We start from the raw sequence: 14,931 nt of genomic DNA, 5'->3' as shown, positions 1-14,931 counted from the left end.
CTGTGACTTAGCTAGTTCTTCTAACCCCAAACACCTGGGATCTGTCTTAACATAGGTGCAGGGTAAGTGCACATTAATGATGGTAGTGCTTGTTTGGGGTGTGGATGGGGTGAATACAGCCGGATGCAGAGCACTTTTCAGGTGATAATTGCACTCCCTGGACTGCTTGTCCAAACACCCTCGGGCACAAAAGGCTGAAGTAATGAGGATAGAAACTAAGTGGCAGGCACTGTGCTAGACCTTTGACACGCTTTATGCCATTTAGGTAGCAACCGCATGAGGTACAGAGATCAGTATTCCCACTGACAGATGACGAAGCCCCTGTAGTAACTTTCCTCACAATTAATATGTTTCTAGGATTAGAACCCAAGTTTGTCGAATTTCCAACCCCCTTTCTTTCCCTATGATCAGCGCCACACTCTGCTAAAGCCAGTCTTTGTATTAACACAAAGGCAAGGAATTCCGTGCAGCACCTGTTCATTTGCGCTGGGCACAACATAAGCCCCCGGAAGAGAGGAATTTGGCCAGTGTCACCAGGGTCCCGGGACACACAGGAGAATCCCAGAGCCGACCTCCCGTCTCACGCGCTTAGCCTACGGAAAGAGACATTTCGGACGCGAGGGCCAGCGAGGTCGTGCCCGCTGCTCCCCGGCTGCCACGCCCGCCGCGCCCGCTGCAACGCCCGCCCGCATCTCACCCCAGGCCGCCGGCAGCACGAGCAGCACCAGAACCGCCAGGAGGGCTCCTCCGGAGCAGGAGCCAGGGGAGGGCGGCGGCAGGCGAGGCTCCCGGCTCCTCGCAGACGAGGTTCCCATCCTCTCCAAGCGCCTCTAGTACTGAGATGAGATCTCTAAGAAAATCGAAGTCACGCAAAGTGCAGCAGAGAGAAGGACCACACACCCGGTTCCTCTCGCAGGGTCTGGGAAGCGTGGAGAAAGTTCCGGGACAAAAAGCTTTTAACCACAACTTCCCCTTGGTGAGCGAAAGCTTATTTTCTCCTAGTTTGCATTGTTTTTAACAAGTCTTGCTCCCAAAGACCATCTCAGAGATCCAGGTACAGGAGGAAAATCTGGCAGCGCTTTCAAGCTCCTTGATGTATCCCACGTGTGAGGATGCGCAATTCCAGGCAAAGGCGGTGTATTCTCACAACTTCGTTTTCACCCACCCCTGCGTGACTTTTCCCCTTCTCAAGAATTCGCGTAGCTCAGCTGAAGAAACACGTGCTTTTTCTGCTGAAGCAACAGTTGCAGGCAGCTTGCACAGTGTACAGGGGATATGAAGAACCAATTTCTTTATGTTGAATTGAGATACACCAAGCCATTGAAAGATTTTTTTAAAAGAGAGTGACTTAATCAAATTTGCATTTTTAAAAGTATGATTCTGTCTATAGTATAGAGACTGGATAGGAATAAGGCAATAGTTGATGGAGAGACCAGCAAGGAGGCTTTTGCCGTCATCCCGGTGCGATTTGGTAGTAACTATGACTAGGAATGAAGTAGACAATTAAGAAAGTTATTGGAGATGGAATGAACAAAATTTGCTGAAGCATTAGATTTTGGTTAATTTCTTTCTTAAAGTTTGTAGTGAGAAAAAGAAGGGAATCGATAGCCCTAGGATTCAAAATGAATGGGGGTGCTATTTATTGAAATAAGAAGTATGCGGGAGGGGCAAGTAAGAATTCAAAGATGAGAGAAATGGGGGTGTGTGATAGGGAGGATAAGGGCCCCTAGATGTCCCTGTTCTATTCCTCACAACCTGTGATATGTTACTTTATGTGGCAAGAGGGATTTTGCAGCTGTGATTAAATTTAGGAGTTTGAGATAGGGAAATTTTCCTGTATTATCTGGGTGGGCAACGTAATCCAAGGGGGTTCTTATAAGAGGAAGGCAGCAGAACAGAGTGGGAAAAGGCAGTGTGTGAAGCAGGGATTGGAGTGATGCTGCCATAAGCCTAGGGATGCCAGCTGCCTCGAGAAGCTGGAAGAGGCAAGGCACAGATTCTTCCCTGGAGCTTTCAGAAAGAGTCAGTCCCACACCAACACCTTGGTCCAGCTCTGTAATCCTCATTTGCACTTCTGACCTCCAGAATTGTTAAAACAAAAACCTGTGTTGTTTTAAGATTCAAGATAAGTTGTTATAGCAATAACAGGAAACTAATATGGAGGAGGGAGGGTAGCCTGATCAAGGGAGAATGTCAAAGGTTTTTCTGATTTTAAACTGAGAAAGTTATGGTCATGGGACAAATGGAGTTTTGTGATGGCCAGGAGGTTTGGGAATGTTCTAGGAAAAGGTTGGGAATATAGGTAGTTTGTTGATTATGAAGCTGGACTTCTAGTAAGGCCCATGAAGAGGACTTTTGAAAAGGAAATGGATGGAAGAGGGTCAGAAGTCTGAGGAATTGCTGTGCCTGTTAAGGGAGAAAATGTACAATAAACAATAGAGGAACTTCCCTTGTGGTACAGTGGTTAAAAACCTGCCTGACAATGCAGGCAACACGGGTTCAAGCCCTGGTCTGGGAAGATCCCACATGTGTGGAGCAGCTAAGCCCGTGCGCCACAACTACTGAGCCCATGCTCCACAGCTACTGAAGCCTGAGTGCCTAGAGCCTGTGCTTCACAGCAAGAGAAGACACCACGACAAGAAGCCCGCACACTGCAACAAAGAGTAGCCCTCACTTGCTACAACTAGAGAAAGCCAGAGTGCCACAATGAAGACCCAACACAACCAAAAATAATAAAAAAATAAAATTAAAAAAAAAAGATCAGGATAGAAACATATGAACCACATTCATCCGCAGTTAAAAAAAAATTTTTGTTGAAGTATAGTTGATATACAATATTAGTTTCAGATGTACAACATAGTGATTCAAAATTTTTATAGGTTATATTCCATTTAAAGTTATAAAATATTGGCTATATTCCCTGTGCTGTATGATATACCCTTGTACATTATTTATTAATATATAGTAGTTTCTACCTCATAGTCTCCTACCCATTTTTGCCCCTCCCCCTGCACTGGTTACCAGTAATTTGTTCCTTATATCTGTGTGTCTGTTTCTGTTTTGTTATATTCATTCTTTTGTTTTATGTTTTAGATTCCACATACAAATGATAACATACAGTATTTGTCTTTTTCTGTCTCACTTATCAAACAGGTTTTTAACATTTTTGTATATCATGGACCCCTTTGCCTGTTTGATCAAGCAGGACCCCTTCTCAGAATTGTCTTTTAAATGCATAAAATAAAGTACATAGGATTATAAAGAAAACTGGTTATACTGAAATACAGTTCTACCCACAAATTTTTGGAGGTCTGTAGTTTCTAAGACAAGAACCCCAGATTTAAAATTTAGTAGAAACTAGAGTCACTCACTTCTAAAGCAAGAGTTGGAACAAGTTGTATGGAGCGTAGAGTAATTCCAAATATCAAATGCTGTAGAGAGGGGAGGGGGATGAGGTTTGAAAAGACATTGTAGGAGATACTTGAGTAAGTATGTTAGCTCTTTTATCCTCCATGCACAGCTATGATTCATGGGGTAAAGACACTCCAGGTTGAAAACTATTCTCTACTCAGTGTACCTTCACTGTTGGAGACTCACATACACATAGTCCAGCAAACCTATATCACCCAGCATGTACAGCCTCAGCTCACATAAACAATCCAGAATAATGTCTTACTTCTTTTGTCCCTTTTATTCAAGTCTTACTTCCTACCCTCACTAGTTGAGAAAGGGCAGTGTCCCAAAAGCCAGATATGTTCTTAATTTTCCACTCGTGTCCATTAGACTCTCTCCCAAAACTCTGTTGCAAGAAACATCTACTTTGATCACATCACTTACCACTCCTCCTTTTTAAATACTTTAATACCACTCTCTCAAGGACTTGATATCATACTTTCAAGATATTCACAACAGAGCAACAGAAAAAGAAGCCAGATCATAGATCATAGTAGGACGTGGAAGAGGGAATAGAAGATTCAATTCCCCAGGCTTATAGCACATGCTAACAGAATATGCCACTCATTACCACTTCTTTTTACACTAATCTCCTAGCATCTGCTTTCTTCCCTCATTTCTTGAAGGTTTTAGCTCCTAGCTCATGGCAAACACCTCTACTGTTACTCCTGTCATAGTCCTCAGTGATTTGGTATTCACAGTGATGGTATTTTCCAAATACCTGGCCTTTCGGCACCTTGACCTCTTCTCTGCCAACGACCTTGTCCTTCTCTATACTCTGCCACTTATGTCCATGGCCATACTTAAACCATGTCATCATTGATAATTACAATCCCTTCATAATTGTGGCCATCCCACTGTCCAACCACCAATCCTATCCTTCTAGTTCACCTCTAGTACCCTGATCCCAACAATCTTTGTGTTTCTCGGTACCTACAATCCATTGATCTTACTACCATTTTTCAATTTCAAACCCCCTTAGTATCCTCACTTTCACCCTTACCAGGTTAAATTCCATAGTCCATCATTATAATCACTATCTTGCATACAACCTCAGCTTCCTTGTCTTTTTCCCACTTTATCATATTTATTAAATGAACAATCTTGGTTAGACTTATTTCTCCATAATTTTTCCCCTGCACCCATGAAACTGAATGTGGCTGGAGAAAAACACATATCCATGAGGACTAGTCTTAGTTATCATTAAACACATTTCAAATGGACCTTTGTAATGCTGCCTGGTGTTCTTACTATAGTTACCTAGTCCATTACTCTCTCATTCTTCTGAGTGACTATTTCAGATTTTTTATTTTGACATTGAACTCCGACTTCTCCTCTATCATTCTCAATCTGTTTATAGCTTAGCTTCTTTTTTATTTTCCAGAGAAAATAGAAAAAAAAAAAATCAAAGAAAACTTCTAAAAACTTCTCTCATTACTTAACCAAATATCTCTATCTGGTTTATATAGTTTTCCTTATTTCCTCTTAGTATGCTTATACTGTCCACACCCTTATCTAAGGCTAATTTCTCCACTAGTGCACTAGATTCAATTTGTTCTTACTTGCTCAAAAACATCACTCCAGGAATTCCCCTCTCTCTCCAGAATCATTATTTCCCTCTTTCTACTGGATTTTACCATAAATATGCAAACAAATTTCTCCAAATACAGCATAGTCCTTCTTTGATTTTCTTTTTCTTTTTTTTTTCCTTTTTCTTTTCTTTTTTTTTTTTTTTTTTTTTTTTTGGTTTGTTTGTTTGTTCTCTGAATTTTTTTTTTCCCCAACTAATGTTTCTTTTGCTTGGAACACTTTCTGACCAGACATCTATCTGCATGGCTACCTCCCTCACCTCTTTGAGTTTTTTTCTCAAATGAGGTCTTTTCAATGAAGTCTTCTCTGGCCACTATTTACAATTGCAAGACCATGCAGAACTTCCTTTCCTCTTTCTCTGCTTTGTATAATTTTAAAAATTTTACTATGTTTTCATTTTATTTCCATCTGACAATCTGCTTGGTGTCTGCCTCTCCTCACCAGAATAGAAGCTACATGACAGAACATGTCCGTTTATCACTGCTGTATCCCACAACCTAAAACAATGTTTAGCAGACAAAAATGATTTCCATAATTATTTGTTAAGTGAATAAATGAAATGATTAAATCAGCTAAGGCCAACCACTTTTTCAGAAAATTTGGTGGTGAAGAGAAGGGAGATAGTTTAAGAGAGAAAGCATGGATGGTTTGGGGTGAGATTTGTTTCCAGATTTGGGGGTGGGTATTTTTTTGCTTTAACTGGGCCCCTTCTTCTGGAATTGGGCCCCTGATTTTTCTTCTTTTACACAGTTCCATTTGGTCAGGTGGACCACGGTTTCTCAAATACAACACTATTGACATGTTGAACCAGACAATTCTTTGTTTTCATGGCTGTTCTGTGCATGTAAGATGTTTAGCAGCATCTCTGGCCTCTACCCACTAGATGCCAGTAGCACTCTCCTCCTCCAGCTGTAACAACCACAGATGTCTACAGACATTGCCAAGTGTTCTCTGTGGCGGGGAAATGTGATCCACCCTCAGCTAGGTGGATCAATCCTTTCCCCTGATCTAAGCCTGGACAAGTAGCCTAGGCCTTGTCATCTGCTTATTCCACTGCTCTGATCCTAGAAAGTGGTTAAATTGGGGACATGTGACCCTATTTGGACAAATCAGAGGTAATGAAGGCACTTTTGAAGGAGTTATTGGACAAGAGAAGTTCTTTGTGCTGGAATGCTCAGCCGACGAGATGCGCGCTTGGCATCGTCAGCAAACATTTTGCCAGTTTTTAGGGAGTGTCTACCAGAGAATGAGTCCAGAATCAGGGAATGGAACAGATTCCTGAGGATATGATTTGAATATTTGATTCCCATTCTGACTGAAGCCAGCTGCACCCTTGACTTTTTCTGTCATATGACATAATAAAACTCCTTTAGAGTTTAAGCCAGTGTGAGATGGATTTCTGTGACTTGCAGCTGAATGGGTACTGGCTTGAACACATTTGTAGATGGAAAAAAGAAGCCAGTGATGAGAGAAGGTATAACTGAGGGAGCAATGTCCTGGGAGAAACAGAAAGGGATGAGAAGAGAACTGTATAGTCTATAAAAAGTGGTAGGTGGAAATGATAGTAAGGATGAGTGAGTATAGATAAGCTTAAAGGTGAAGGGAGAGGAAGTAGAGAGAGTTATCCTGTGATGTTTTCATCCTCTGCTAAGGAAGGAGAATAGAGATGAAGGTATGATAAGAGTTGATGGCTTGAAGTACATGAACAGATGAGCTGGAGAAATGAAACTGGTACTGACTGAATAAAATACTTAACAGCATACTACTTCTGGGTATATATCCAAAAGAACTGAAAGCAATGTCTTGGAGAGATATCTGCATACCCATGTTCATAGCAGCATTATTCACAATAGCCACAAGGTGAAAACAACCCAAATGTCCGTTGATGGATGAATGGATAAAAAAAAATATTGTATATACATACAATGAAATATTATTCAGTCTGAAAAAAAAATTCTGACACATGCTACAACACAGACAGACCTTGAGGACATTATACTAAGTAAAATAAAACTGTCACAAAGAGATAAATACTATATGGTTCTACTTCTATGAGGTAACTAAAGTAGTCAAATTCATAGAAATAGAAAGGGGCTGAAGAAATAGAAAGGGGCCAATTGACAGGGGCTGAAGGATGGGGGGAATGTGGAGTTACTGTTTAATGGATATAGAGTTTCAGTTTTGTAAGATGAAAAAGTTCTGGAGATCTGTTGCATACCAATGTGAATATACTTAACACTTCTGAACTGTACATTTAAAAATGGTTAAGATCATAAATTTTGTGTTATATGTTTTTTTTTTTTACCACAATTAAAAACAAAGATGTCAAACAGCATATATAGTCTAGCAGAAGATAGGGGGAGTAAATTTGTGCTAGCGAATGTACAAGATTTTTATTTTCTCAGTAATTTACATGCTGGAACAGAGAAAACTGACAGCTGGATTTAGAGTGTGGTGGGAGAGAATGAGTGCCCTGGGGGAAAGTGTTGGCTGGATAAGTCTTGAGGATGAGGGAATTGAGTTTGTGGGTTGAGAGTTTGGCTAACATGACAAAGTGTTGGGATCCAGAATGTATAAATGTTAAATCAGGAACTCTAAAAGCCCTAACACTATGTCTGTTATTCAAGAGTTCATTAACTCCAGAAAAAAGAAAAAAACAATAACAACAACATAAGACAAGTGTTTTTCTTTAAAGACAAAATTTATTTGAATGACTAATGTACACATTATCAAATGACATTTTACAAGCAACTACAGCTACTTCAGAATTAAACTTCAGAATTAAAACAACGCTCATAATTTAAACAAAATGTGCAAATTGGAATCACTGAGTGATTATGGAAAGGCAAAGTACATACGATGAGAAAAACTCAAACCAAGCAGAAATAAAAGTGAAACGTTTAACTATGTCAAAGAAAGATGCTCCTATGAAAATGAAATCAGATTTCCCAACAAATGTATGCCCATTACAACCACAGGATATGCTTCATACTTTGCTTAAATAATTAAAACCACACTGTAACCAAAAGTATATGGTAACAGTAAGCATGCTGATTATAAAAAGAAGAGTCTAGGCACTAGGACAGCTCTTTTTAGTGCCTTCCTAAAAATGGTGATACTTTTAGAGTATGTAACTGTTTATATCCATAGCCTGGCTCCAAGTATGTCACAGGTAAGGCTTCAAAAAGTCCTTGAAGAGCATGTAGCAGTAAAACTGGGTTCCCATCTTCATCATCAAGCAAACTTTCTTTGTTCTGCTTGAGACTAAGTGCATATAGGAGTTAAAGCTTATGAAATAATCTCACAGATGTTGAAACCATACAAATAGACTTGCTGATATTAGAAGGTATCTTTCCAACCGACGATGTTCAGTTGGGTTCCAAGCAACAAGGCATACTGAAATAGATTAATTTCTTTTTTAGGAGGCAGCATGAAAGGCAGTGGTGCAACTCAAAGTTTAGATATGAGCGCTAACATTCTCTCTATATACACCAATGACGAGTGCTATAAATAATGGAGCATCAAGGCTATTAGAAGATATCATTGAATTAAGTAGTCCTTCATATAACATGAAGTAAAGCAAATGATAATTAAATTTTATATTGATAAATGTGAATAAAAATAAATGAGGGAGAAATTGAAGCAATGTTCTCATTCTCACTTATTTAAATACTCATTCAACACACATTTAGGTAATAACTTTACTTTGGGCCCCCACGGCTTTGGATTTAGAGATCACACTGGCAGTCTCTCCTGTTCTCTTCTTCCCTCTTTCTATGACACCAGCAACAAGGAAGCTTTTCTTCCTCAACTGCCACAGCAGTTTCTCTGTATCTCGTTTATGGAACTAATTCTTACACTATGATATGTATATGTCTGTCTGTCTGTCTGTCTTTCTTTCTTTCATTGGCTGTGTTGGGTCTTCAATGCTGCATGTGGGCTTTCTCTAGTTGTAGCAAGTGGGGGTTACTCTTTTATTTTAGTGGATGGGCTTCTCACTACAGTGGCTTCTCTTGTTGAGGAACATGGGCTCTAGGCGCGTGGGCTTCAATAGTTGTGGCATGATGGCTTAGCTGCTCCATGGCATGTGAGATCTTCCTGGGCCAGGGATTGAACCCATGTCCCCTGCATTGGCAGGTGGATTCTTAACCACTGCGCCACCAGGGAAGTCTCAATATGTATATGTTTTATACTTGTTACGAAAATAAGTTTCAAGAGGGCAGAGGTGGTATCTTTATTACATATTTTACAGATTATGTAGGAGAAAGCAGCTGGAAGTCAGGTTTGAGCTTGAATTCTACCTTTGCCAATTATTGACTCTGAGTCTTTAGCCAAGAGAAGCTTTTCACCTTGGTTTTCTCAGCTGGGATATTATATGCTCACCTAGGTATTATCTTGGAATAATACACACCTTTTAAAGTTATGGTAAGGGCTAAATGAGATAAAGCATGAAAGAGCCTCAGCATAAGGCCTGGGCTTAGCAAACTATCAAATGTTCACCCCCTTTTTCTCTTGAGAACCTCAGGGAGACTCTTCATGTTGCCTGTCAACCTTTCTACACTCCCTATCATTCGGTCTTCAGCCCTCCTGGTGACTATTTAAGACCTTCTCCTTTCTCCTTAAATCTCTAATATTTCCTTTCCTAATCTCATTCTCAATTTATCATTTTGCTTTCTAATCACTGAGAAAACAGAAGCACCAAAAGAAAACTTCCACATGTGCTTTCAGCATCACATCTCCCCACCTGCCTTCATCTGCACCCATATGTTTTACCTTCCCTCCTGTTACTAAAGCCATGCTCCTAAGTTCTGCTCCCCTGCTTGAGCACTAGATCCCGTTCCTTCCAGCTTACCCAGATGTTGCTTCAGCAATTCTTCCTTTTCATTCCTGCCATCATTATCCCTCTTCCTACTAAATATTCTCTTCAGCTTTTAAGAATAGCAGCTGTTCCTCTGTTCTTAAAAATATTTCCCTTGACTTTACTTCTTATTCATCACTCTACTTATCTGCTCCTCTTTATAGAAAAACTCCTTGAAAGAGTTGATATCCCCAATTTCTCTCCTTTCATTTTCTCTTAAGCTCACGTCAGTCAGCTCTAATTTGCCTCTTTCCTCTACACCAAAGCTGTACTTGTCAAGTTCACCAGCAAATCTTGTGCTGCTAATCACAATGGTCAGTTTTCACTACTGATCTTTCTCGATCTATCAGCAGCATTTGACAGGGTCTACCACTCCCTCTTCCTTAAAGTTCTCTCTTTGCATGACTCCTAGAACACCACTCTGGGGTTCTCTCCTGTATCAGAGCTGCTTCTTCCCCCCTGTGTTGGCTTCTTCCCACTCCATGACTCCTAATTGTTGGAGGATCCAGGGCTCAGCCCTTGGACCTTTCTTCTTCACTAGCCTCTTTCACCCCTTTGCTGATCTTATTGGGTTTCATTATTCTGTACATCCATGTACTCAACAAGGCCCCAATTCACATCCCAAGCCTGGTCCTATTCCTGAAGTGCTGACTTGGACATCCAGCTGCCTTTTTGCCACTTGTACGTGGATGTCTATTAGATATCTCACACTTAATATCTCTGAAGTGCAACTCCTTATTTTTCTCCCCAATCCTGCTTTTTTCATTCTCAGTTGTCTTAATTAATGGCAATTCTATCCTTCCAGTTGTGCAGGCCAAAAAACCCAGGCATCCTCCTCAACTCTTCCGTTTCTCTCATATCCTGACACAAACTATCGGGATGTGAGCTACAAACAGGGTAGTCAGCAAAGTCTGCTGTGACTATCTCAAAAATGCATGCAGAATCTGACCTCTTCTCATCAGCTTGGTGGTAGCCACTAACAACTTATTGGAGTTTTGTGATAGAGTCCATATGGATCCCCCATCTTCCACCCTTGTCTACCTACACTCTCTTCTTAACACAGCAGTTAAAGTGATCATTTGCTTCTCTGCTTAAGAGCCTCCAATGGTTCCCATCGCGGAATAAACATCAAGCTCATTACAATGACCTAGTATACTCTGTAGGGCTGACCATCCTTACCCTCCTCCCCATACCTCTCTGGTTTCATCTCTACCACTTTCTCCCTTGGTCAGTCCATACAAGGCCACACTGGCCTTCTTGCTGTGCCTCCAACACAGCAGGAACACACCACCTTATCACAGTCTTTGCACTTACTGTCCTTTCTTCCTGAAATGCTCTTACTCTACAAGGCTAGCTCCTTACTTCACACTAGTCTTTGCTCAATGTCATTTTCCTAGTGAGGACTTCCTTTCCAATTACCCTGCCCTATCTAGCCCCTTTCCTGCTTTCTTTTTCTTCACAATACTTATCATTTTTCTATTTACTTTATTCTTAATTATTTTGCTATTTATTTAAATATTTGCTGTAAAGATGAATAAATTTTAAAAAACCAGGGACATTAGTTGGCAATGTGAAATAGATAAGTTGACAATTTTTGTGCATGATTATTAAAGACCTGTGCAACAGAACCTTTTATATTTAGTATGATGCTTATTAATAAATATAAATTGAGGGAAATTTGACACATAAATTAACAAGAATATTTAAAATTTCATTAGATACCAGTTTGTCTTCTGATTAGTTTGCTAGGTTGTATGGATCAACAGAATATGCTTCTAGTGTTTCTAAATGAACATCTTCTTTATGGCTTGAATTTGTATAGTAATTGCTAAATGGAAGAAAAAAGAAAAAAGAAATTCTTTACTCATTGGCCATGGTTACTATAAAGGTGTAACAGTTGTTTCCTTTCCATAATTCCCAGCACATGGTAAGTACTTTTCACAGATGATTTCATTTTATTGTCTTACATATTCTATGAAGTAATCACTATAATCCCCACTTTTCGGAAAGACATAAAAATTACTTGCTAAGCTGCTAAGTTAACACGAGGCAGTCAGAAGTTAACATGAGACAGCTTGATCCAGGACTCTTAATGACTAATAACTATGACTCCCAGATTAAAAAAAAAATGTCATAAAGAAGCTTTCATCTTATAATATGACCATGAATTTACCTTTGGGAAATCAATCTTCCAATCTAACTTAAAAAGAATTCTTTAATATTTGATGTTTAATTCAAAGTCCTTACATAGCTTTAAATGATTTTGAAGACATTTTAACTTTTACTCTTTGAAAGCACATGTACTTTTCTGTACTTCTAAAACACTCTGCCAAAATTAGCAAAGTACAATAAAATGTGATTTTTATTATCATGTAGAACTCTGAGATAAAGTAATACAAAAGTATTGGGCAAGAAAGGTTACAGTTGAGGGTACTTACAGTTTGTCACTATAACATTTAAGAGATCAACTTACATATTTAAGGGGAAGATACATTAAAATTATTACAAAAGGGTAACCTTTAGGTTAATGTGAGATTTAGGTTTTATTAAAATAGATGACAAGAAAAAAATAGTCTCTTCTTCACCTGTTTGGATGAGTTTCAAAAATATTTAATTTTGTTACTAGACATTGATTTTCAAATGATTCATTGCTCATCTTACTTACAGAAAGTATTTAAGACAGCTCAAATGTCTACATCAAGTATCAGAAACTAAATTGAAGTCAGTAAGAAAATGGAAATAAAACAAGTGAATGATGCTTAGGAATTTAGTTTAACATATATGTTTGGTTCATATCAACTGAGGCACTTACAGATAGTATTTGATACAGACATTAATAACCTTAATAATCAGACTGGAAAATTATGAATTATTTGAGTTTGTAGGCATTCCCAAAGTTTGCAAATTTTCCTGCACATGCAATGCTCTGATAGCAAACTTAGTAACAGGAAGGAAGGAGATAGCGACCACATTTTCTATATATTTAAATTTCTATTTAAATTACTCTTGGCTAAAATTATCTTCTAACTTCCTGTGAGGAAAGCCATACAAATGACATCCCTAGTTTTGTTTTCTTGAGACCTTTTTCTCTCTTGAATTCTGTGAAACTATTTTCTCCTAACTTTCCACTTACTTCTGACTGTTCCTTCCTCTCCTGTCCTCCTGAGATCTGTTATCTCCATTTTAAACTTCTATGTTCTATTTGGTACCAAGGCTTCAATTGTGATGTAAATGTCATCTACCTGAGCCTAGGTCTCTCTCTCAAGTCCTATGTTATGGGTGCCTGGAAGTAGCAGGTCAGAACTGAGCTCATCATCTTTCCCCACAAACCTATCCCTCTCTTCTTTGATGAACCATTGGGTCCACCCAGTGACATCCACTTGACTCATTCTTTGTGTCTCATTCTCCCCACATTCAGCAATTCACTAAATCCTGGAAAACCTATCTTCTTCATAGTGAAGATATTTCTTACATCTATTCCATCCTCTTGATCCCCACCACTGCTGCTTTGGTTGAGAGCCCAGTACTGCCCCTTCTTTTGAAAATGCAAATCTGAATGCTTTGTTTCTTTGCTTAAGATTCTACAGGATAAATAACAACTTCTTGTCGTGGCATGCAAGGCTTTTGATGATCTAGCTCCTGACCATCTTTTTAGATTTCCCCAAGACTGTTAAATTAAACATCAATCCCATGGGATGTTTAAAGCATTATATGAGAAAAAAAAAAGTTCTACAGTCCACCTAGTTTGAGAGATTAGTTTTAAAAAAATTAAACGGGCTTCTTTGTTGTAGGACTTTAAATATTCTAATGGTCATTGTGAATCTCCATGAGAAAAATCTAGTAAAAAGCATTTCCCAATCTTTTTTGATCATAGAACACCATTTCTCCTGAAATCATTCATAAAACCAGGGTTATGTGACACATAATTTGATAAACACTACCACCTAAAGTATATCTCAATTGTAGACTCTTGCAAGACCTACTGTGCTCAGGCTCTCCCAGGCTTGGAACAAACTATTCAGGTTCAAAGATGCCATTATTACATAGTTTCAATGTAACCCCTTTATGTTTGATGCCTACATTAGGCATTAGAGGACTGTGAACAGTGTGATCAGATAATTCAGATAGAGCCAAATGACTTGGCATGTTAAAGTAATTTTGCTGGAGTTTGTGGGTGACATGTTTGGGGTGACATGACTTGGTCATCCCTCACTGGAAGTTACCTGAGATTTGTTAAGATTTCACCTGATTACCCTCCCTAACACTAGCATGTATGGAGACTTAAGAACCTGGGCACATGGAACATTCCCAGGCTAATACCTGATATCATTTGCTAAAAATGTATTCTTCCCACCTATCAGAATATTCTGTAATTTCCACAAGCTTTATGTGCCAGAGGGGTCTTTTATGCCACTCCTTCACCTAAACCTATGCCATCTTCACCTTCAATCACCATCACACATACTATTTTCCTAGTCATGTCAACTGCTTATGCAGTTCTCATAACATATGATGGAAGGACAAGCCCCTGGGTCTTTACTCAAACTGCTCCTTCTACCTGGAATACCTCTCTCTCCTTGTCTACACTCTCTTGTGACACACCGGAAACATCTCCTCCACTATGAAAAGCTTTCTGATCAAAATCCCCAAGCACTGACCATTTGACTGTGTCCCCACTAAATATCACATAACCCACTCTGGCGACATTACTTTATGGATACAAATGTTTCTTAAAAATAATAAAGTAAAAATAAAATGTGAAAATATGTCTAATTTCTGGATAATAAAACATACTATAACAAAATATAGAAACCTAGTTGTATACTTAAATAGTCATGAAAACAACAACTGAGTGAGAGAAAAAGAGTACTTGAACAAATAGAAAGGCCTAGTATATTTCTGAATGGGAAAACATTACAGAAAATGTGCCAATCCTCAAAGGTTAATCTATAGACTTAAATGCAATCACAACATATCTGTTTTTAGAAAACGACAAATCATCTAAAACTCCTGTAAGAACAAACAGAAGA

At 39.0% G+C, this 14,931-nt stretch overlaps 2 protein-coding genes across 5 annotated transcripts in view; both read right to left on the bottom strand.

The window, feature by feature from the left end:
- Positions 1-815, bottom strand: part of CR1 (complement C3b/C4b receptor 1 (Knops blood group)) — a 131,561-nt gene extending 130,746 nt beyond the window's left edge. The window contains exon 1 of the mRNA XM_057727207.1: positions 698-815. Within this exon, the coding sequence (XP_057583190.1) occupies positions 698-815 (118 nt within the window). The remainder of the gene's footprint in view (positions 1-697) is intronic.
- A 6,920-nt stretch (positions 816-7,735) lies between these two features.
- Positions 7,736-14,931, bottom strand: part of CR2 (complement C3d receptor 2) — a 34,654-nt gene continuing 27,458 nt past the window's right edge. For 3 of the 4 annotated variants that reach the window (XM_057728245.1, XM_057728244.1, XM_057728242.1), the window contains 2 exons: positions 11,624-11,729; positions 7,736-8,439 (listed from right to left, as the gene is read on the bottom strand). In XM_057728245.1, coding sequence (XP_057584228.1) covers positions 11,639-11,729 — 91 coding nt within the window. In that variant the 3' untranslated portion in view covers positions 7,736-8,439; positions 11,624-11,638. The remainder of the gene's footprint in view (positions 8,440-11,623; positions 11,730-14,931) is intronic. The other variant, XM_057728246.1, reaches the window with a different exon arrangement.

The sequence above is a fragment of the Hippopotamus amphibius genome, chromosome 3 (assembly GCF_030028045.1).
Source record: "Hippopotamus amphibius kiboko isolate mHipAmp2 chromosome 3, mHipAmp2.hap2, whole genome shotgun sequence".
Taxonomy (NCBI): Eukaryota; Metazoa; Chordata; class Mammalia; order Artiodactyla; family Hippopotamidae; genus Hippopotamus; species Hippopotamus amphibius.
Note: the sequence above shows the minus strand (reverse complement) of the source record. Positions and strands in the feature narration are given on the sequence as shown.